The 23,544-nt window shown below is 48.5% G+C and overlaps 1 protein-coding gene across 1 annotated transcript in view; it reads left to right on the top strand.

The window, feature by feature from the left end:
* LOC115932992 (uncharacterized) overlaps window positions 1-23,236 on the top strand; it is a 179,663-nt gene extending 156,427 nt beyond the window's left edge. The window contains 3 exon segments of the mRNA XM_063699505.1: window positions 7,862-8,008; window positions 16,083-16,158; window positions 23,107-23,236. Of these exon segments, the coding sequence (XP_063555575.1) occupies window positions 7,862-8,008; window positions 16,083-16,109 (174 nt within the window). The 3' untranslated portion in view covers window positions 16,110-16,158; window positions 23,107-23,236.
* Window positions 23,237-23,544: the final 308 nt, after the last annotated feature.

The following is a 23,544-nucleotide window of genomic DNA, read 5'->3' as shown; positions in this document are numbered from 1 at the left end:
CCTTCATCTCCCAGTTCAAGCAATTCTCCTGCCTCAGCCCCCCGACTAGCTGGGATTACAAACATGCACCACCATGCCTTGTTAATTTTAATATTTGTAGTAGAGATGGGTTTCTGTCATGTTCGCCAGGCTGGTCTCGAACTCCTGACCTCAAGTGATCTACCTGCCTTGGCCTCCCAACGTGCTGGGATTACAGGCGTGAGCCACCGCGCCTAGACTCTCCTTTTTTTTGAGAAGGAATCTTGCTCTCTCGCCAGGCTGGAGTGCATTGGCACGATCTCAGCTCACTGCAATCTCCACCTCTTGGGTTCAAGCGATTCTCCTGCCTCAGCCTCCTGAGTAGCTGGGATTACAGGCACCTACTACCATGCCCAGCTAAGTTTTGTATTTTTAGTAGAGACGGGGTTTCACCAGGGTTCAAGCAGTTCTCCTGCCTCAGCGTCTGAGTAGCTGGGATTACAGGCGCATGCCACCATGCCAAGCCAATTTTTTGTATTTTTAGTAGAGACGGGGTTTAGCCATGTTGGCCAGGCTGGTCTCAAACTCCTGGCCTCTAGTGGTCCACCCACCTCGGCCTCCTAAAGTGCTGGGATTACAGGTGTGAGCCGCCATGCCTGGTGGGTCTTACTTTATAAAGTAGGAAGTAATGTATTTGCATATGGTGAAACATAATTAAAGCTGCACCAGATGGTATTCATACAGCCAGACTTCTCCGCATGTGGCCACCTCAGCCTGCTGACATTCGCCAACAGGTCATCCTTTGTCCCTGTGTTGTAGGGCCTGGACTGCACATTGCAGGATGTTTCCCAGCATCTGTGGCCTCTACCTGCCAGATGCTAAGTCGTACCTCTCCCTCTTCTTCCCAGTGGTGACAATAGAAAATGGCTCCAGGCATTGCGAAGTGTCCCCTTGGGGGACAGAATTCTGCCAGTTGAGAACCACAGTCCATAGTGAAAGGCCCAAGCCCTTCCTCCTAACACCAGTCACCTTGCTTCCCTCTCTCCGTGTTTCTTGTGTTTTTCCAGAGTCCACGTCTGTATCACTGTAATGGTGGATACATGTCATACATGTAGTTATGGTTACTTGATTCTGTTTACTTTACTTTTATACAAGTGATAGTAAGAGTCATACATAAATCCATACAAAACGGCTTTTTTTTTCTTTTTTTCTTTTTTTTTTTTTTTTAAGATGGGGTCTCACACTGCCGCCCAAGCTGGAGTGCAGTGACATGATCTTGGCTCACTGCAACCTCTGCCTCCCAGGCTCAAGTGATCCTCCAACCTCAGCCTCCCAGGCAGCTGGGGCTACAAGCATGCACCACCATGCCCAGCTAATTTCTGTAATTTTTGCAGAGACAGAGTCTCACTTTGTTGCCCAGGATGTTTTCAAACTCCTGAGCTCGAGCAATCCGCCTGCCTCTGTCTCCCAAAGTGCTGGGATTGTAGGTATGAGCCACTGCACCTGGCCTTGATGGCATTTTGAAAGGTCTTGTCTTAGAGGAAAAGATACAAGCCAGAGGGCGCTGGTGATGAGGTTTGGTCTGTGCCTTGTGTCCCGCTTAGGAGGGGATGGGCAGCGTGTTCTCACAGCTTTTTGCTCTGCACATTGGATTCGTTGGCAAAACCCACAGTTTCCAGGCTGTCACCAAACTTTGCTTATCACTTCCTGCCCTGTTCCCCATTAGAAAACCACAGCAGAAGATGCTTAAGAGCAGGACTGGCTTTTCTTCTCTTTTTTCTTTCTTTCTTTCTTTTTTAAAGAGACAGGGTCTTGTTTTGCTGCCCAGGCTGGAGTACAGTGGCGTGATCACGGCTCACTGCAACCTCCAACTCCTGAGCTAAAGCGATCCTCCTGCCTCAGCCTCTGGAGTAGCTGGGATTACAGATGTGAAATACTGAACCCGGCTACCGGCTTTACTTAACCTTTTCTTGACCTTTCTTGCCATTTAGTTTCCCGGAGTTTCCAGAGACAGAGTTTGTTGAGCTGTTTGGCAAGAAACAGATGGGCCTGGGTGTCAGCTGGGGAGACCTTGTCCTGGCCGAGGCATCGAAGCCTCTGACTACATTAGGATAAAATACGTGGCCTTCAGTTCTCCTGGAAGGTGCCTGGGTGTTTTTTCCACTGGTGTGCATTCCTGTGCTTCAAAGACGGTGAGGTGTTTACCCAGCGGGAGGTGTGATGGAACACAGAGGCCGGGGAAGGCCAGGGATGCCATCCAGGGACTGATGGGACTGTTTTTCTGGAATGGCAAACCTGGCATTTACCACGTCCACCTAATGCACTTTCCTGAAATAGCATCGCCAGGCAGCCGTCAATATTTAACATTTTCTGTCTTGGATGATTTGTGAGCTTCTTGCCTTCTGTTTACCCCGAATCTCCCTTTGTTAGAATAATTCATCATTCTCTATGGTAATGATCTGTCCTGTAGTTCTCTGCTGATCATATCCTAGGGTCCATGGAGCCACGGCCACGACCATGTCATTTTATTTATTTATATATTTATACATTTCTGTATTTTTGAGACGGAGTCTCATTCTGCCGCCCAGGCTGGAGTGCAGTGGCACAATCTCAGCTCACTGCAACCTCCACCTCCCGGGTTCAGCTGATTCTCCTGCCTCAGCCTCCCGAAAAGCTGGGATTGCAGGTGTGCGCCACCACACCCGGCGAATTTTTTGTCTTTTTAGTAGAGATGGGGTTTCACCATGTTGGCCAGGCTGGTCTCAAACTCCTGACCTCAAGTGATCCGCCCACCTCGGCCTCCCAAAGTGCTGGGATTGCAGGTGTGAGCTACCACGCCCAGTCAGACCTTGTCATTTTGTGCTTGTACCAGCAAAGCATAGGGACCTTGGCAAATAGTTCATGCTCTGTAAGTGTATGTAGGTAAATGAATAAATACATGAATGACTGAGAGGTTGAAATAAATCATATTAATTAGGAACTGTCTTGCAAATAACAGAAACCTAGCTTAAATCAACTAGAGTAAGAGAAGAGGGGGATTTTTGAGTCACAAAACTAAAAAGTCTAGAAAAAGACTTTTAAGCATGAATGGGGTTCCAGGCATGGCTGGATCTAGGAGTTCCCAAGATAATGTTGGGAATAACAACGTCTCTGACTCTCAACTCTGCTTTCTTGATGGTGGTTTCTTTATTAGCTGGCAGTTTCCTGATCATCCTGTCACCTCAGCAACCCCTGTGAACAGAGAATCTTACTCTTTTCCCCTAATATTTCCTGCAAAGCTATGAGATTGAGTCTCATTGGTTGTGGTCGATCACACGCTTCTTCCTGAGCCAGTCACTGATGCCAGGGAGATAGGATGCTTGGGTCAGCCAGGGCTAGGTCATGTCTTTCAGGACTTGGGGCCAAGGTAGCGGGTGCGGGGGAGGAGGTTCATCTGTGGCTGAAGCTCATAGGTTGACACTGGGAGAAGTTCAGTTCCCCCAGAGAAAATTGCATGTTGCCATAAACAGAGTGATAGATGCCAGGTAGGCAGGAAGAGCAGATAACTGCACACAGGGCATCAGGATTTTTAGGGGGTGGGCTGGAGTATAGGGGTTCCGTTCATTGGTTTTCCACATTTCTCAGAAAAGGCACCTAGGGGACAGGTGCTCCTCACTGTGTATGAAGGACTTTTGCACCCTTGACCCTCGCCTGTTACAAGGTGAACTCCAGTCTCCTGCTGCCTGGAGCCCCAGTCATTGTGCCCGTCCTACCAGCCTCTTCGGATTTCCAAACACTGCCTGTAGGGAACCTGTTAAAGCTTGTGCTTCCACTAGACGGTGCGTCTCAGGGTTGCCAAGCCCACCTCAGTCCCCAGCGCATGATGGTTGCTCAGTTAATAACCGAGGGGTGGATGGCTAGATGACCTCCTCCTTCTGGAGAAGCCAGGACCATGGACCTGAAAGGGGCCGCATGATGTTGTCCTGTCTCCTCTCTGTGTGTGCCCTGTGCTGCCAGCAGCCAGCATCGATTGGTACTTGGCTCACCAAGGGGGCTGGTACGTTTTGGTGGTGAGATGCCTGAGGCCTGGTTTGCTTCACTGCTGAAGAGACACCTGTGATGTGCTCTTCTGCCCTCAGGCAAATTCACCTACCCTGTCCCCACCCATTTATCCACTCCCACCCATCCATCATCTACCCAGCAGACATTCACTGAGCACCATGATCTGGGCTCTGTCCTAGGCTCTGACAATACAGCAGTGAATACTACAGGTAATAATCTCCAGTCATGGAACATTCATTTTTCACGGAGAGAAACAGACAAGGAAAAATAGGCACAATAAATAAATCCTAGTGCTAGAGAAAGCTATCCTAAGTGCAATAGAAAGAAAAGAGTCAGATCTTTGTAATAAGGGCGGCTTGCAGTTTTAAGTAGGGTGGTCCAAGCTCACTGAGAAGGTGACGCTTGAGGAAAGACTTGATGGAGGTAAAGAGGCCAACCAGGGAGTAGCAAGAGCATGTGCAAAGGCCCTGGGGCATTACTGTGCCCGTTCATAGGTGGGATAACCATGGAGGCTGAAACAGTGGGAGTGAGGGGAGAGTGACAGATGAGGCCAAATAATGAGGTACAGGGAAGGGACTTTACAAATCAGCTGGGCCTTGGGATCTGAGTCAGCACTTTGACTTCTACACTGAAAAATAGGTTGACTTTGGAGAGGTACTTTTAAAAAAATTACTTGTTTAGAGATGGGGGCCTCACACTGTTACCCAGGCTGGTGCGGGGGTACAGTCATAGCTCACTGCAGCCTCGACCTCCAGGGCTCAAATGATTCTCCTGCCTCAGCCTCCCTAGTAGCTAGGACTACAGGTGCATGCCACTATGCTTGACTTTATTTATTAATATTATTGTTTTGAGACGGAGTCTTGCTCTGTTGCACACGCTGGAGTGCAATGGTGCAATCTTGGCTCACTGCAACCTCCACCTCCCGGGTTAAAGTGATTCTCCTACTTCAGCCTCCCTAGTAGCTAGGACTACAGGTGCATGCCACTATGCTTGACTTTATTTATTAATATTATTGTTTTGAGACGGAGTCTTGCTCTGTTGCACACGCTGGAGTGCAATGGTGCAATCTTGGCTCACTGCAACCTCCACCTCCCGGGTTAAAGTGATTCTCCTACTTCAGCCTCCCTAGTAGCTGGGACTACAGGCACGTGCCACCACACCTGGCTAATTTTTGTATTTTTAGTAGAGACAGGGTTTTGCCCTGTCAGACAGGCTGGTCTTGAACTCCTGACTTCAGGTGATCCACCTGCCTTGGCCTCCCAACATGCTGGGATTACAGGCATGAGCCATTGAGCCCAGCCACCTGGCTTATTTTTTTAAAAATTTTGTAGAGACACAGCCTTGCTTTTTTGCCCTGGCTCAGCTCGAACTTCTGGCCTCAAGTGATCCTCCCTCCTCGGCCTTGCAAAGCATTTGGATTACAGGCATGGGCTACCATGCCGATCGAAATTTATTTTTTTAATGGAGGTATAATTCACCATTTAAAAGTGTGCAATTCAGTGGTTTTTTTGTGTAGGTGGTGTGATGCTCACCCAGTGGGTTTTTGTGTAGGTGGTGTGAGGGTCACCCAGTGGGTTTTTGTGTAGGTGGTGTGAAGGTCATCCAGTGGGCTTTTGTGTAGGTGGTGTGATGCTCACCCAGTGGGTTTTTGTGTAGGTGGTGTGAAGGTCACCTAGTGGGTTTTTTGTATAAATGATACGACAGTCACCACTAATTCCAGGACATTTTCATTACCCCAAAAGGAAGCCCTGTACCTGTTACCACTTGCTCCCCAAATCTTCCATTCCATCCCAGGCAACCAGTAATCTGCTTTCTGTCTGTCTCTGTTTATCTACTGTGGACATTTCATATAAATGGAATCAAACAACAGGTGTCCTTTTCTGACTGTTTCTTTTTTTTTTTGAGACGAAGTTTCTCCCTTGTTGCCCACCTGAAGCGCAATGGCATGACCTTGCCTCACTACAACGTTTGCCTCCTAGGTTCAAGCGATTCTCCTGCCTCAGCCTACTGAGTAGCTGGGATTATAGGCATGCACCACCACTCCTGGCTAATTGTGTATTTTTAGTAGAGATGGAGTTTCTCCACGTTGGTCAGGCTGGTCTGGAACTCCCGACCTCAGGTGATCCGCCCGCCTCAGCCTCCCGAAGTGCTGGGATTTCAGGTGTGAGCCACCCCACCTGGCCATCTGACTGGTTTCTTAGCGTGATGTTTTCAAGGTTTATCCATGTTTTAGCATGTATAAGAATTTCACTCCTTTTTATGGTTGAGAAGTCTATCATGTAGATACATGTAGACCCTTTTGAGTAAGGAATATCTCTGGGCTGGGCATGGTGGCTCATACCTGTAATCCCAGCATTTTGGGAGGCCGAGGCAGACGGATCACGTGAGGCCAGGAGCTCAAGGCCAGCCTGACCAACATGGCGAAACCGCATCTCTACTAAGAAAAATACAAAAAGATTAGCTGGGCATGGTGGTGGGCACCTATAATCCCAGCTACTTGGAGACTGAGGCATGAGAATCGTTTGACCCTGGGAGGCAGAGGTTGCGGTGAACTGCGATCGCACCACTGCACTCCATTTTGTGCAAAAGAATGAGACTGTGTCTCAAAAAAAAAAAAAGTATCTTTAGGTAAGATGCCAGTGTTGCGTTACCGCTTAGAAGATGGGAGCCAGGATGGGTGCAGTGGCTAATGCCTGTAATCCCTGTACTTTAGGTGGCCGAGGCAGGCAGATGGCCTGAGCCCAGGTGTTCGAGAACAGCCTAGGAAGCATAGGGAGACCCTGTCTCTACAAAAATAAAAAAATTAGCCGGGCATGGTGGTATGCGCCTGTAGTCCTAGCTGCTCGGGAGGCTGAGGTGGGAGGAATGCTTGGGCCCGGGAGGTCGAGGCTGTGGTGAGCCATGCATGATTGCACCACTGCACCCAGGGATCATGTGTCCCTGTCGTTTCGAGCACCTTGCCTCCCTCTTGACATCGGAGCCTGGAAAATTTCTGTGCCATGGCTCAGCATCATCTGTCTTGTTAATGTCAGAGCCAGAACACGAACCAGCTCTGGCTTCCCGTGGGACCGGGCTCTCGCTTGTGTGACCACATTAATAGATTCCTTGGAAGAATGATCTAGGGAATTTGGACCAAATCTTCTAAGAAGAAATAAAAACAGCTGCCATCTGTTGAGTTTTACTGTGCTTGGGCCCTGTGCAAATAAGCACCCTACATAAGTGCCAAGAGGCCTTAAAAGCCTATCATGACTTCCATTTTATAGATGAGAAAATAGGGGCTCGCCTGGAGAGGTGAAATAACTCAACCAGGGTCCCACAGCGGAAATATGGCAAAGTGTATGGTTTTTATTTTTAAGCTGTATGACCTTCCAGGAAGTGACAATGAAATGGCAGTGCTGAGACCCTGAAAATACATGGGCCGATGGCCAGATGGCAGGGCTATTTGGGTAGAGTGGGAGAGGCAGCTCCCTTGAATGGTGAGAGGGAGGAGTCAGGTGGCCACCTAGATGGAAGATGGTTTCAGGCAGAGGAAACGGCAGGGGCAAAGGCCTGGCTTGGGGATTGTGCTTGGTGCTTTTGACGAATACTAAGAATGCCCCTCTAGTACATCGCTGAGAAAGTTGATGGGAGGGGCCGGCTCTTTCGGCTCCTGGTCGTTGATTTATCCAGTTCATTCCCGGAGTGTTTAGTGAGCACCTGCTATGTTCCAGATACTGCCCCAGGTTTTTCCATGAGCTCCAGCAGCTGGTCAGTTGTGGCCACCTGGGGAGGGCCCGAGCACGTCTCTAGGGCCTGTCACTGCTCCTAGGGTGATGACTCTCACTCAGGGCACAGCAGTCAGCACTGGGCGTTCTGCTTGCAGGTGGCCCTGTGCACGTTTGCCGTCTACGTGACCATTGACGAGAACAACATCCTGGATGCCCAGACAGCCTTCGTGTCTTTGGCCTTGTTCAGCATCCTCCGGTTTCCCCTGAACATTCTTCCCATGGTCATCAGCAGCATCGTGCAGGTACAGGGGGAAGCTGGGGCGACTTCCGAGAGGGGGCTTGGGGTTCTAGGCCACAAAAGCATGGAAGTGCCCCCGAGCGCAGCCTCTAGATCACACTCCCGGTCGGGCTCCATGAGGCCCGGACAAAGGCTGCCATGCTTTTGTCTGGTCATGCCTGAAAGAAAGAAAACGCATTTGACTTCTTGACAGAGAACTCGCACTTGAGTATATGAATCAAGTTTAATGCAGCAGGGCTTTCCCACGCTCTGGAAGAATCTTTCCAAAATACTCTGTTCTCTTCAGCCTATTTCTCTGCCATTCCTATCCTTTTTTTCAAAAATGTAGCTGTTTTCTGACTTGATTGATTTTACAACCCACTGATAGGTCTTGACCACCCACGCTTTGAGAAACCCCAACCTTACAGCTGGGCGCGGTGGCTCATGCCTGTAATCCCACCACTTTGGGAGGCTGAGGCGGGTAGATCACCTGAGGTCAAGAGTTCGAGACCAGCCTGGCCAACATAGTGCAACCTCATCTCTACTAAAAATACAAAAATTAGCCAGGTGTGGTGGCGGGTCCCTGTAATCCCAGCTACTCGGAAGGCTGAGGCAGGAGAATTGCTTTAGCCCAGGAGGAAGAGGTTGCAGTGAGCCAAGATCGTGCCATTGCATTCCAGTCGGGGTGACAGCAAAAACTCCGTCTCAAAATTAAAAAAAAAAAAAAGAAAAACCCCAACCTTACGGCCGGGCATGATGGCACATGCATGTAATCCCAGCACTTTGGGAGGCCAAGGCAGGTGGATCTCTTAAGCCCAGGAGTTTGAGACTAGCCTGGGCAATATGGTAAAACCCTGTATGTAAAAAAAAAAAAAAAAATCTATCTATCTATCTATCTATCTATCTATCTATCTATATCTATCTATATATATATATATCTATCTATATATATATTTGAAAATTAGCCAGGCATGGTGGTGTGCCCCTGTACTCCCAGCTACTCAGAAGGCTGGGGTGGGAGGATCAGCTGATCTTGGGAAGTTGAGGCTGCAGTGAGTCATAGTCACACCACTACACTCCAGCCTCAGTGAAGGGAGTAAGACCCTGTATTTTTTTGTTTTTTGTTTTTATTTTTTAAAAACAATGTAGACCCTGTAGAATCTCTAAAATTCCTGCCATTGACTGTATAAGGAGGGGTGGCTTTCTATTATGTCACGCTTGGGCACTACTGGAAGCTCCTGTCACTTTTCTGCTCTATTTTCACATTCTTTTTCCGAGCATTGCGAACATCCCTTTTGAAAACTCCATTTTAACTACATAGGCAAATCAACCTTAAAATTTGGTAGTACAACGCTGATTGCAGGCTTTGTCCAAAACAAAAAAATCCATTTTATTATGAAAAATGTCAAGTGTACACAGAAGTAGAATAGCTTAAAGCTTGTAAGCTGGCATTAAAAAAAAGAAAAAGAAGAAAAAGAAAAAAAAAAACCAGGCATGATGGCTCACACCTGCATTCCCAGCACTTTGGGAGACCAAGGCGGGCAGATCAGCTGAGGTCAGGAGTTCGAGACCAGCTTGGCCAACATGGGGAAACCCTGTCTCTACTAAAAATACAAAAATTAGCCAGATGTGTTGGTGGGTGCCTGTAATCCCAGCTAATCTGGAGGCTGAGACACGAGAATCGCTTGAACCCGGGAGGTGGAGGTTGCCGAGGTTGCAGTGAGCTGAGATTGCACCACTGCACTCCAGCCTGGGCGACTGAGTGAGACTCAGTCTCCAAGAAAGGAAATAATACAACATGAACCCCATGTACACATCACTCAGCTTCAACATCAGCATTTTTTGGCTGGGCACAGTGGCTCACACCTGTAATCCCAGCACTGTGGGAGGCTGAGGTGGTAGGATTGCTTCAGCCCAGGAGTTCAAAATCAGCCTGGGCAATGAGACCCCTACTCTACAAAAAATAACAAAATGGGTGTGGGGTGCACGCCTGCAGTGACTACATGGGAGGCTGAGGCAGAAGGATCGCTTGAGCCTAGGAGTTTGAGGCTGCAGTGAGTTATGTTTGCACCACTGCACTCCAGCCTGGGCGACAGAGCAAGACTCTGTCTCAAATAAAGAAACCAAGGCTGGGCACAGTGGCTCATGCCTATAATCCCAGCACTTTGGGAGGCCGAGGTGGGTGGATCACGAGGTCAGGAGATTGAGACCATCCTGGCTAACACGGTGAAACCCTGTCTCTGCTGTAAATACAAAAAAATTAGCCAGGTGTGGTGGCAGGCGCCTATAATCCCAGCTACTCGGGAGGCTGAGGCAGGAGAATGTTGTGAACCCGGGAGGTGGAGCTTCCAGTGAGCTGCGATTGCGCCGCTGCACTCCAGCCTGGGTGACAGAGCGAGACTCCGTCTCAAAAACAAACAAAAAAACCCAAAACATTTTGCCACAGTTGATTTATCTCATTCTTTTTCAGTATCCCTCCCTTGTCCCTCTTTCCCTTCATTTGTTTTTGATGCTAAACTCTGCTATCTATCCCTTCATTCTTTCCTTTATTTGCCGAATAATTTTAAAGCAAATCTCAGACCCCTTACATTCTACCCACAAATATTTCAGCATGCATTTCTTCCTACATAATGTAATACCATCATCATGTCTAAGCAAACTAACAATAAGTTTTTACAATAATACTCAGCCCATATCCAAGTTTTCTGGAGTATCTCAGAAATGCCTGTCCCATTGGGCTGTTTGAATTGGCTCTGTTGCATTTGCTGTTACGTTTCCAGAGTCCCTTTTCCACCAGGCCTCTGCCCTTTTCTTCTTTTCTTTTTATTTTTATTTATTTATTTTTTGAAATGGAGCCTCACTCTGTCGCCCAGGCTGGAGTGCAGTGACATGATCTTGGCTCACTGCGACCTCTGCCTTCCCAGGTTCAAGTGATTCTTCTGCCTCAGCCTCCCGAGTAGCTGGGATTGCAGATGCGTGCCACCACACCAGGCTAATTTTATGTATTTTTTTTTTTTTTTTTTAGCTGAGGCGGGGTTTCACCGTGTTGGCCAGGCTGGTCTCAAACTCCTGACCTCAAGTGATCTGCCTGCCTCGGCCTCCCAAAGTGCTGGGATTACAGGTTTGAGCTACCGCGCCCAGCCATTCGCCCATTTTTTCTGAAATACCCTTTGTGGGCTTTTAAAACAAAGCAGAACCAAAACCTGTTTCTTTTTTTGTTTTGTTTTGTTTTGTTTAATTCTAAAGTATACACTGGTTCTAAGAAATGTGGGACCTTCAGAAATAAGGGAGGGTGTGTGCCCCTCCACACCCGGGGAAACCCTTGAAAGTTAACCTTGGTTGGTTTTGCAAAAATGCTTTTTAAAAATAACTCTCCCCTGCCATTGCTCTCTATATATGCGAGTGTCTCCCTGAAACGCCTGAGGATCTTTCTCTCCCATGAGGAGCTGGAACCTGACAGCATCGAGCGACGGCCTGTCAAAGACGGTATGTGTGTGTTCGGTCCTGGCTTCTGGAAGTGACCACCTTCCCATCTCCCACTGGGTCCTCCCTACTTGCATTTCTTTCCCTTGGCTGCCCTCAGGTTTGACTCTGCCCAGCCGCTTGTCTGCGAGACCCCGTGGGACAAGGGTTCTGCAGAGCCTGCAGAAGGGAAGGGAAGCCTGGCCTCCTGGGCTTCTGTCCTGTCTCACACTTCCCAGGAGGGTGAACTTGCACTTGCATTTTTGTTTTCTTGCTGAGGGGCAGCAGCTGCTTGAGGCTTCCCCCTGGGAGTCACTTTCCAAGGCTTTGACCTTGATTCTATTCTGGGCTAAATGAGAACTCTGGAGGCTGGCCAGCCTCCATCACCCACAAGCTGTGTAGACTTAGGTCTGAGCCTCAGTTTTATCTAGATCAGGGAAACAAAAGTACCTTTCTTTGGCTGAGTGTTATTTGGATTTTTTTTTTTTTTTTTTGAGACAGGGTCTCATTCCATTTCCCAGGCTGGAGTGCAGTGGCGCAGTCACAGCTGTCATTGCAGCCTTGATTTCACGGGCTCAGGTGATCCTCTGACCTTAGCCTCCCAAGTAGCTGGAACTACAGGCACACACAGCAGGATACTTGGATAATATTTTGGTATGTTTTGTAGAGACAGGGTTTCACCATGTTGTCCAGGCCGGTCTCGAACTCCTCAGCTCAAGCAATCCACCTGCCTTAGCCTCCCAAAGTGCTGGGCTTATAGGCATGAGCCACTTCTCCTGGCCTTTTTTTTTTTTTTTCAATACTAAATTTTTTTATTTGGAGAGACAAGGTCTTGCTTTGTTCCTCAAGTTGGTCTTGAACTGCTGGGCTCAAGGATCCCTCTGTCTCAGCCTCCCAAAGTGCTGGGATGACAGATGTGAGCCACTGCACGTGGCCATGCATTTTTATTGGCAGGTTTGTTTGTTTTGTAGCTTGTTAATTTATCGTTTCCCAGCCCATCCCCCTGAGCCAGGGATGTTGTTTGTAACCATCTCTCTAGGCACTTAATAATAAATATTAGGCCGGGCACAGTGGCTCACGCCTGTAATCCCAGCACTTTGGGGAGCTGAGGCAGGTGAATCACTTGAGGTCAGGAGTTTGAGATCAGCCTGGCCAACATGGTGAAACCCCGTCTCTACTGAAAATACAAAAATTAGCTGGACATGGTGTTGGGCACCTGTAATCCCAACTACTCAGGAGGCTGAGGCAGGAGAATCACTTGAACCCAGGAGGCGGAGGTTGCAGTGAGCCAAGATCGCGCCACTGCACTCCAGCCAGGGCAAAGAGTGAGACTTCATCTCAAAAAAAAAAAATAATAATAATAATAATAAATATTAATGGCACTAAGTGCAGTGACACGTTCACTTATAAAGCCTCTGTCATGCACATTCCGTTCCAAGGATGTCAATGTCCCAACTTGTCCATTACTCACCATGGTACCCCTGGAGGAGGGTGATCGAAACCCCCATTTTCCAGATGAAGAAACTGGTCTCTGAAACTTGCCGGAGATTGCACAGCTGATGAAAAGAAGAACCAGCATTCACACCCACAGCCCATCGGCAGAGTCCATGCTCTTCCTGGCCATAGGGTGTTGCCTCACTGAGATTTACTGAGCACCTGCTATGTGCCAAGCATTGTGAGAAGTGCCCTGTGTGCACTGCCTCATAGACACCCCACCACAGCCCTCTGAAGTTGATTGCATGATTGTCAGCTGTATTTTACAGATGAAAAAGTGAGGCACAGGCTGGGTGCAGTGGCTCGTACCTATAATCCTAGTACTTTGGGAGGCCAAGGCTGGAGGATTGCTTGAGGCCAGGAGTTTGAGACCACCTTGGGTAATGTAGTGAGACCTCATCTCTACAAAAATTAAAAAATTCACCAGGCATGGTGGTGCACCTGTAGTCCTAGTTACTTGAGAGGCTGAGGCAGGAGGATTGGCTGAGCCCGGGAGTTCAAGGCTATAGTGAGCTATGATCATGCCACTGTACTCCAGCCTGGGTGTCAGAGTGAGACCCTGTCTCAAAAAAGAAACAAACGAAGGCACAGAGAAGTTAACTAACTTGCCTGTGGCTACCCAGGTACGAAGTGGTAGCCCCAGGATTCAAACCCGTACAGTCTGGCTCCAGAGTCCAAAGTCAGAAGATTAAATGTGTGTAAACGTCGGTTATACCGCGTGAGCTGTGTCTGGCACCTCGCAGGCGCTCAGGTATCTTTAGTGGCACCTAAACATTTGACACGTTTGACACGGCACCTGGTGCACAGAAGATGATAAACAGATCCTGGGAGTTGTCACGTCTCTGGTCTGAGTGAGATGGTCTCAGCGTCTTCAGCTCAGCCCCCTGGTGTGGGGTTTTTTATCCTGGGCACTACTGACATCTGGAGACACATTGTTCTTTGTGGTTGGGGACTGTCCTGTGCACTGTGGGATGTTGAGCAGCAACCCTGGACTCTACCCATTAGATACAGTAGTGTCCACCCCAATTTTGGCAACCAAAAATGGCTCCAGACATTGCCAGATGTGCCTTGAGGGACACAGTTGCCTCCAGTTGAGAACTGTGGCCCAAGTGGATGCTGAACTCTTCCTCCCAACACCCCTGGGCTGTGGTCATCTGGTTTCTGCTGTCCCAGTGTCCCACATCCCCTCACATCATAAGGCAATGATTCCATCTACTCTGGGGTCAAATTTGTCTGCTAAACACAGTCTGAAATTTGAGGTGGCTGGCGGTGGGCGGGGGGTGGTTTCTTGCCACTGAAGTTGTTCACAGCTCAATGCAAGCATCAGGAAACCCCTAGGCCCCCGGGTGCCACCTGCACCCCAGCCCCTCCTTCCTGCCCTAATAGTGGCCTCCTAGGTGGTTGGACTTCCTGGAATGTTTAGCACGCTCTAGCCAGTGGGGGCCCCCTTGGCTGCTCCCAGCTCCCAAGCTAACCGTTCTCTGCAACCTCTCTCTCTCCAGTGGCTTTTCTTAAATTGCTTAAATAGCAACTCCCAGTTTCCTCATTCCATGTCCACTCTTTTAGAAGAGCTGAGGGAGAAAGTTAATCTAGGTTAACCAGCACCTTCCTCTCTCTGTAGGTTTTTTGTTTTTTTGGTGCATGGAGGAAGTTATTTCTTCATTTGACAACTTAAACAAAAAATACTCCTGTATTATCTCTAGATGGTCTTAAGGTGGCTCATAATTCAGAGAGCTGCTTTTCTGTTTTTTTCTTTTTCTTTTTTTTTTTTTCTTTTGAGACAGAGTTTCACTCTGTTGCCCAGGCTGGAGTGCAGTGGCACGATCTTGGCTCTCTGCGACCTCTGCCTTGGTTTCAAGCGGTTCTCCTGTCTCAGACTCCCAAGTAGCTGGGACTACAGGCATGCGCTACCACACCTGGCTAATGTTTGTATTTTTAGTAGATACGGGGTTTCACCATGTTGGCCAGGCTGGTCTCGAACTCCTGACATCAGGTGATCTGCCCGCCTCGGTCTCCCAAAGTGTTGGGATTACAGGCATGAGCCCCTGCGACTGGCCTGCTTTTGTTTTAAGTGAGAGACATGAAGTAAAAGGAAAATAACAGGAAGAAGAGTAAAAGAAGACAGAGGTGCTAAGAGCTTTAGAAGTGTGGAGCTGGCCGGGCATGGTGTCTCATGCCTGTAATCCCCGCAGTTCGGAAGGCCGAGGCAAGCAGATCACTTGAGGCCAAGAGTTCGAGACCAGGCTGAGCAACATGTCAAGACCCCATCTCTACAAAAAATACAAAAAAAAAATTAGCTGGGTGTGATGGTGCACATCCTGTAGTCCCAGTTGCTCAGGAGGCTGAAGTGGGAGAATCGCCTGCGCCTGGGAGATGGAGGTTGCAGTGAGCCAAGATCGCACCACTGCACTCCAGCCTGGATGCAGAAGCCAGATCCTGTCTCAGAAGAAGACAGAAACATGGAATCAGTTAACATGTGTCTTGTCTCCAACACTCTCCCCTTCCCTGTGCCCTCATACCACACTTCCTGTTCCGTATCCTCTTTTTTTGAGTTTATCGTGATGGATGTTTTAGAAAGATCCACCTGCTGTGATGTGCTGTGTCGTAGGGTGGTGTGGCTGGGGGAGGAAGACAGATAGAGGACGTGGGGAGAAGGGTGAACGACCTCCCTTTGAACCTCAAGGAGGGCCCAGCGGTCTGATGCTGGCCACCCCAGTGGAGAGAGGTTTGCATGTGGACGCCAGCTGTTTCCCACTGACCTTGGCCACTGCTCGGCCCTCCCAGCTGGAGCTGCCCCGAACCTGCCTGAGAAGGGCCAGGGCATCGAGAGCATTGAGTAATTCTCATGCGGCCCCCGCCTCTGCAGTCATCTCCCGAGATGATCGTCCAGATGGCGCAACCCCATCTTACAAGGACAAAGCTTCTTGCAGTTTCCTTCTGCTTTCTGGGTCTGGGGCTGCCTCCAAAACTGCAGGTTGAGTTTCTTCTTTCAGAACCCGTGGCTGATGCCACCAGATAATAATGCCTAGCGCCATTCGTGCCAAGCGTCTGGGGTTGAACCACTCAAGCAGAGAGAGAGAGCGTTCTGTTGATGTGGAGTCCCACAGCTCAGCCTGTGCCTGACATGTCTCTGTGCTTTGTAGGCGGGGGCACGAACAGCATCACCGTGAGGAATGCCACATTCACCTGGGCCAGGAGCGACCCACCCACACTGAATGGGTGAGCCGGGACGTGGACACACGTGATGGCGTGGAGAGAGCCACAGGGCTTTTGTCAAACGTGGATTCGAACTCCCACCGTGTTCCCTCTCTGTGACCTTGAACAACTCACTTTGCCTTTCTAAGACTTAGCTTACCCATCTGGACAGTGGGTGCAGATACACCTGCTTAGGCTGTCGTGAGAAGCAGACACAGATGCCTAGCACAGAGGGTTCCCTGTGATTGTAAGTTACAGCAGCCTTGGACAGCTAGACTTAGACAATACAGGAGATTCTTGGCTCGCATAACTGAGAGGAGGTTCTACTTTCAGGTGCGGTGTGATCCAGGGACTCTGCCATCGGAACTTTCTTCATATTTTCTTTGTTTCACTTTCTCCTGGTCTGCTTTATCCTCATGCATCCTCTCCACTTGTGATGGTAAATGGTCCCAACAGCTCCCACTGTGTATCCCACTGTTAGGAGAACTGCCTGCTTCTTATTGACACAGATTGGGTCCTGTGCCCTCTGTGAGGCAATCGCTATGCCTTCAGACACTGAGTGTGCTGATTGGCCAGTCTCAGTCAGAGGCTGTGATGCTGCTGAACTCCAGTGCCCCTCAGCTGCCCAGCTCACCCTTTCTTGCCAGCTTTCTATCTGGCACCCCACACCCTACAGTCCTTACCTTTCCAAAGCACATGAAGTCTAGGAAATTGACCTTATCCCCAGGCAACTTGTCAAGCACCTCTCATTTTTTTCTGACCAGAGGCCTTGATCAACAGCTTTTTAGGCCCCCTTAAGGAATCCGCAAAACACAAGGGTGATGGGACCCTTTTAGAGGTTTAGCTCATGCCTGGGTAGCCAAATCACTGCTGTATTTTATCATGAAGGAGAGAAACTCTCCAGAGAAAAGAATCTGTAGGAAGCCTGCCTTGAAAATTCATGGGGGTAATGCATGCTTAGGAAGTTCTTCCTTATGTCTAACTTAAATCCTGCCTGCTTCAATTGTAGCTGTTCTGTCTTGTTGAGCTGCACAACTAATCTGTATCTGTGTCCCTTTCGTGACCCAATGGTTTTCCTGTTCAGTTACCTTCCCCCCATGAGCCCCCAGAACCTTTCTCTAACCCTTTTCTCTCATCAGCCTGTAAGAATATTTCAGTCTCACGTGGACAGTGGCAGGTACTGTCTCACTGGGCTTCCTGCCCACGCAGGCCCCATAATCCTTTCCCCTCCCAGCACAGGAACAAAAAGCCTGATGAGTGTCACCACGCAGCAGTGTCATAAGAATGAAACAATCAGTGACAGCAACGACTATCAGCATTTCCACTAATACTCTGAAATCAGAAAGGTGGCAGTTAAGAAGCACAGAATCCCAGCACTTTGGGAGGCCAAGGTGGGCACATCACCTGAAGTCCGAAGTCTGAGACCAGCCTGGCCAACATGGTGAAACCCTGTCACTACTAAAAATAAAAAAATTAGCTGGGCATGGTGGTGCATGCCTGTAATCCCAGCACTGTGGGAGGCTGAGGCGGGCAGATCACTGGAGGTCAGCAGTTGGAGACCAGCCTGGCCAACGTGGGGAAACCCCATCTGTACTAAAAACACAAAAGTTAGCTGGATGTGGTGGCGCTCGCCTGTAATCCCAGCTACTTGGGAGGCTGAGGCACAAGAATCATTTGAACCTGGGAGGCACAGTTTTCAGTGAGCCAAGATTGAGCCACTGTACTCCAGCCTGGGCCACAGAGTGAGACTCTTGTCTCAAAAAAAATAAATAAATACTTAAGTAACTAAATACAGGTAAATAAAAAATAAAAGCACATTCCATATAAGTGAGTCCAGCAAAGGTTTGGATGTGCCCTCCCTTCCCTGGGAGGATGGAAACCCTGCTCTGGAGGTGCCGTCAGCAGTGGGAGTGGCCTGGGGTTGACCTGCCCCATTGACAGCCGGTCTTGCTGGGAGAATGCTGAGCTTATTTTATTTTGCTTTCTGCTGTTCGTTAAAGGATGATTTCAATAGAGACATCTTCCTGAAATTCAACTCAGATTTATTCATACGCGTTTCCCTTTTCAACCCTTTGGTGGCTCCCGGCTGGCAGAGTTCAGGTGTTGTAGCACAGCGTCCTTCCAGGGCATATTTCAAGGTGCTCCCAGGTCTGGCCACTACCTACCTCAGTGCCATTGCATCCCTGGTTACACCCTGTGCCTTCACCCCTTTACACCTTTCTCCGGCTCTCCCCATGTTTCTGTGTGTGGGACACGCCTGCTTTTCTGTCAGAGTTTTTTGGTTTATTTGTTTTCTGAGACAGAGTCTCACGCTCTTGCCCAGACCGGAGTTCAGTGGCACGATCTCAGCTCACTGTAACCTCTGCGTCTTGGGTTCAAGTGATTCTTGTGCCTCAGCCTCCTGAGTAGCTGGGACCACAGGCCCTGCCACCGCGCCTGGCTAATTTTTATATTTTCAGTAGAAACGGGGTTTCACCATGTTGGCCAGGCTGGTCTCGAGCTCCTGACCTCGTGATCCGCCTGTGTTGGCCTCCCAGAGTGCTGGGATTACCAGCACTGGCATGAGCTACCGTGCCTGGCCCCAGTTTGTCTTGAGGTGTCCTCTCCTTTCAGACCTTGCATCATGCCCCCAGTGAAGTTCCTGCCTCTCCGAGGGGCAAAAACTGTTCCAGAAGCCCACTGTGACAGGATCTCTCAGGTTACTCCGTGCCTCTCTTCTCTAAGGGACACCTGTCACCTACCTCCCACCTGGAGGCCCCGTGAGACAGGTCACTGAACTGAACTCAGCAGTAGAAGTGGAAGGAATGTTGAGGCCTTCAGTGTTTAGTACAGTCTTGCCTTTTGTCTGTCTTTCTCTCTATCTACTTGGGGTAAATTGAGGCTCGGTGGCCATGGGCATTAGCCCAGCAGGCCTCATTCAGCGTGGCTGAGCCAGGTGTGTTGTGTCGTTTCAGCATCACCTTCTCCATCCCCGAAGGTGCTTTGGTGGCCGTGGTGGGCCAGGTGGGCTGCGGAAAGTCGTCCCTGCTCTCAGCCCTCTTGGCTGAGATGGACAAAGTGGAGGGGCACGTGGCTATCAAGGTAGGATGAGGACCAGCGGGGAGGGGCAGTGGGGAAGCTGGTGGTCTGAGGAAAAGCTCAGAAATGCTGGTGTTTCTTTTGACTGTCCCTGTGCCAGAAGCGAAAGCAGCAACGTCTCTTTTCCTCTTCCTCCTGTATCTTTCCACTGTCTCTTTCTCTCTCGTTCTTTCTGTTCTGTTCCGTGCTGTCCTAGAAGGCAGGATTTTGGTATCATTTATTTCCATCTGTCTCCCAGCACTTAAAATAGTGCCCAGTATATAGTAGGCACTTAATAAATATTTATTTTGTTACCTCCTTATTAAGCTGTTATTTTATTATTATTATTATCATTATTATTATTATTATTTTTGTTTGAGACAGGGTCAGGCTCTGTCCCGCAGGCTGGAGTGAAGTGGCGTGATCTCGGCTCACTGCAGCCTCTGCCTCCTGGGTCCAAGCGATTCTCCCTCAGCCTCCCGAATAGCTAGGATTACAGGCATGCGCCACCATGCCCAGCTAATTTTTATATTTTTTTAGTAGAGACGGTGTTTTACCATGTTGGCCAGGCTGGTCTCAAACTCCTGACCTCAAGTGATCTGCACACCTCTGTCTCCCAAAGTGCTGGGATTACAGGTGTGAGTCACCTCATTTGGCCACTTAATAAATACTTAGTAGACACATGAAGACTCCCTGGTACGCAGCCTGTGTCTCCTTCCCTTGCGTCTCTGCCTGTCACTGAGTGTCTCTTGGTCTGTTTGGGTCTTTTTGGATTGTTCTTTATCTTTATGGATCTCTGAGTATCTATTCTTATAAATGTAACAAAACAAAAATGTTTATGCGGTTGGAATATTTTCTTAGAACATTTTTTAAAGGGAACAGTTTAAATTTTTAGTGTCGAATTCTTAATATGGAGCTAAAAGAAGACTGCAGTTTTACTGCTTTTAAATACACAGTGTACTTTGAAGTAAGTTGAAATTCCCCAGGAGTGAGCTTAAGAGGCTCCTTTACAAATAATCCCCACTGGAAATCAACAGCCTTTGTTTGCATTTAGTTCACTCCCCATGAAGGCCTTTTCCTAGTGTAACAATACGTCCCTGGAAGTTTTGCTACCAGCATTTCCAGGAGTGTGGTCTGCAGGCAGCTCATCTTGCAGGACATTTGGGCGATAAAGAACCCCAGGCTCAAACAAGCGTGGGAAATAATGCATACTCCAGCCCCCTCCCTCTTGGAGACTTACAGTAAACATTAGCAAATTAAAGGCTCTGACAAGTCCTGCAAGGAGAAAAAATCTATTAACTGTTTAACCTTTTGTGTCCCAGGTGTACTTGTCCGCACCTCTTTAGTGTCTGTGCAACTGCACATTTGTCTCTTGGAATCTGCCTTTGGGAATGTCAAGTTTATGACGTTGTTTGTTGTTGTGGGTTTTTTTGAGACAGAGTTTTTTTTGTTGCCCAGGCTGGAGTGCAGTCGTGTGATCTTGACTCACTGCAACCTCTGCCTCCTGGGTTCAACCGATTCTCCTGTCTTAGCCTCTTGAGTAGCTGGGATTATAGGCACCCACCATTACTGCATCCAGCTAATTTTTGTATTTTCAGTAAAGACGGGATTTTACCGTGTTGACCTGGGTAGTCTAGAACTCCTAACCTCAGGTGATCTCCCCATCTCGGCTTCCCAAAGTGCTGGGATTACAGGCGTGAGCCACCGCTCCTGGTCTAGTTTATGACATTGATTTTATTTCAGAGCAAAACCCTTTCTTTGATTATACAATGCCTTTAGAAAGTATACATTGTGATTGGGTCCAAATTAATGACCTTTAACTGTTGTTTTAAGAAATGTTTTATCATTACTGTCAAGTTCTTGACATAAAATAAGATGAATGAACCATGAGAGCTAGATTAATGGAAGAAAATTCCAAATCCGGATGGGATCCACATTGCTTTCTGTTTCCTTAACCCCAGCTTTCTGCTATCCTGGCACTATTAGCATTTCAGGCCAGATGATTATTTATTATTGGTTGTTTTGCCTAGGTAAGGGGAGTGCTAGAAATGTATATAAAATATTTATCTTTTCCCAAATGTTTTAGTCGGTGTGGTTTGTGTATATTATGTCCGAATTTTCTGTGGGTTCTATGGTAAGGCACCACTGTTGACATTTTGGCTTTTTAAAAGTTAGGATATTCAAGTCAGCAGGTTAATTATTTGAGAATTTAGAGTAAGAATGAGGGTACCTGGGACTTGCTGTCAGCTTTGCCCTCTCTAGAATTCCCTTATTCAAGAATCTTCTGGCTGGGCGCGGTGGCTCACATCTGTAATCCCAGCACTTGGGAGGCTGAGGCAGGTTGATCACCTGAGGTCAGGAGTTTGAGACCAGCCTGACCAGCATAGCGAAACCCCGTCTCTACTAAAAATACAAAAATCAGTGGGCCTGGTGGTGTGCGCCTTTAGTCCCAGCTACTCAGGAGGCTGAGGAAGGAGAATCCCTTGAGCCCGGAGGCAGAGATTGCAGTGAGCTGAGATCTTGCCACGGTATTCCAGCCTGAGCGACAGCAAGGCTTTGTGTCAAAAAAAAAATCTTCAGGGGTTCCCCTTGCCCTTCTGATAAAGCCCATGCTCCCCACCACGTATAGGCCCCCTTGCTGTCCCTGGTGTGTTTTCTGCCAGTTGTTCCCTCACAGGGTTGATCGATGTTCCTGTCACACTGGCCTTTCCGTTCCTTGAATGTGCCAAGTACTTTTCACTTCCAGGCCTTCGCATGTGCTGTTCCCTCGGACTTGAATGCTCTTCCCTCTTCTCCTCATGAAAGTGACTCATTCTTCACTTTTTGGTTCTTGTCTAAACATATGTTTGAGCTGAGCATGATGGCTCATGCCTATAATCCCAGCACTTCAGGAGGCCAAGGCAAGAGGATTGCTTGAGGCCAGGAGTTTGAGACCAGGCTTAGCAACATGGCAAGATTTTGTTTCTACAAACATAGTAAATATATAGAGAATTAACTACCTCAGCATTTTCATTAGCAAAATACACAAAACAAATATCCTTACTCTAGCCTTTATTCTCATGCTGTTTGTGATACCTGACATATGGAAATAAAAATAAGCCTTTGAAATGGATGCTTTGATATAGGAGTCTTTGCTTCAATTTTTAGCAAGGATATTTCCTCAAAGATCCTTCCCGGATGTCCCAAACTAGGTCAGTCTTTTAATTTTTTTGAGACAGGATCTTGCTCTGTGGTCCAGGCTGGAGTGCAGTGGCACGGTGCAATCTCAGCTCGTGGTACCTCCATTTCCTGGGCTCAGGTGATCCTCCCACCTCAGCCTCCCAAGTAGCTGGGACTACAGATGCACAGCGCCATGCCTGGCTAATTTTTCTATTTTTTTTAGAGATGGGATTTCTCTATGTTGCCCAGGGTGGCTTTGAACTCCTGACCTCAAGCAGTCTGCCTGCCTCGGCCTCCCAAAGTGCTGGGATTACAGGTATGAGCCACCGCGCCTAGTCAAGTTAGACTCTTAGAAAATGTCATATATCTTTTTATCTTCGCATCCACCATAACTGTAATCAAGTAGTTTTCCGTCACGTTAGGGACTTCCACTCTTTGGAAGCAGGGGTTTTGATCACCACTGTAGGCATTGAGTTAATAGCTAGCTACTAAGTAAATAACTGTAATCTTATCAACGAGGATATCAACTCTTTGACTCCTGATATTGGAGTCAGTGATTCACCTGCTGTGGGTTCTGATCCCAGCCCTGGCATCTGTTGTCCTTTGTGAGTCAGTTTCCCTCTTGCCAAAGCAATAGTTGTGATGAAAATGACTTGTGAAGTGAGGCCCTCCTAGCAGGCGGGTGGGCCAGCTGTTGTCTCGTTGATCAGATCTGTCTGTGTGTCTGTCTCACCTCGTTCTCCATTTGCAACTTAGGGCTCCGTGGCCTATGTGCCACAGCAGGCCTGGATTCAGAATGATTCTCTCCGAGAAAACATCCTTTTTGGATGTCAGCTGGAGGAACCATATTACAGGTCCGTGATACAGGCCTGTGCCCTCCTCCCAGACCTGGAAATCCTGCCCAGCGGGGATCGGACAGAGATTGGCGAGAAGGTCAGTATAGGTTGGATGTTGGCCCCTGAATCAGTCAGCTGTTGCTGTGTAACAAATGCTCTCACAGTCTCAGTGGTCTGTGAGTCTGCTGCTATCAGCTGACCCGGCAGGGCTCAGCTGGGCGGCTCTGCTGCACTCTGCAGGCCAGCTGAACTTGGGTCCAGGCTGTGGGTGTGGCTCAGGTCTCCCTTACAGAGCTTTTGCTGGGGACCGGGGTGAGGGGTCCACAGCTTTCCAAAGGGGGGCTCTTCTCATGGTGGC

The sequence above is a fragment of the Gorilla gorilla genome, chromosome 18 (genome assembly GCF_029281585.2).
Source record: "Gorilla gorilla gorilla isolate KB3781 chromosome 18, NHGRI_mGorGor1-v2.1_pri, whole genome shotgun sequence".
In the NCBI taxonomy this organism is placed as follows: Eukaryota; Metazoa; Chordata; class Mammalia; order Primates; family Hominidae; genus Gorilla; species Gorilla gorilla.
The sequence above is the reverse complement of the archived record's forward strand: the minus strand, read 5'-3'. Positions and strand labels throughout refer to the sequence as shown.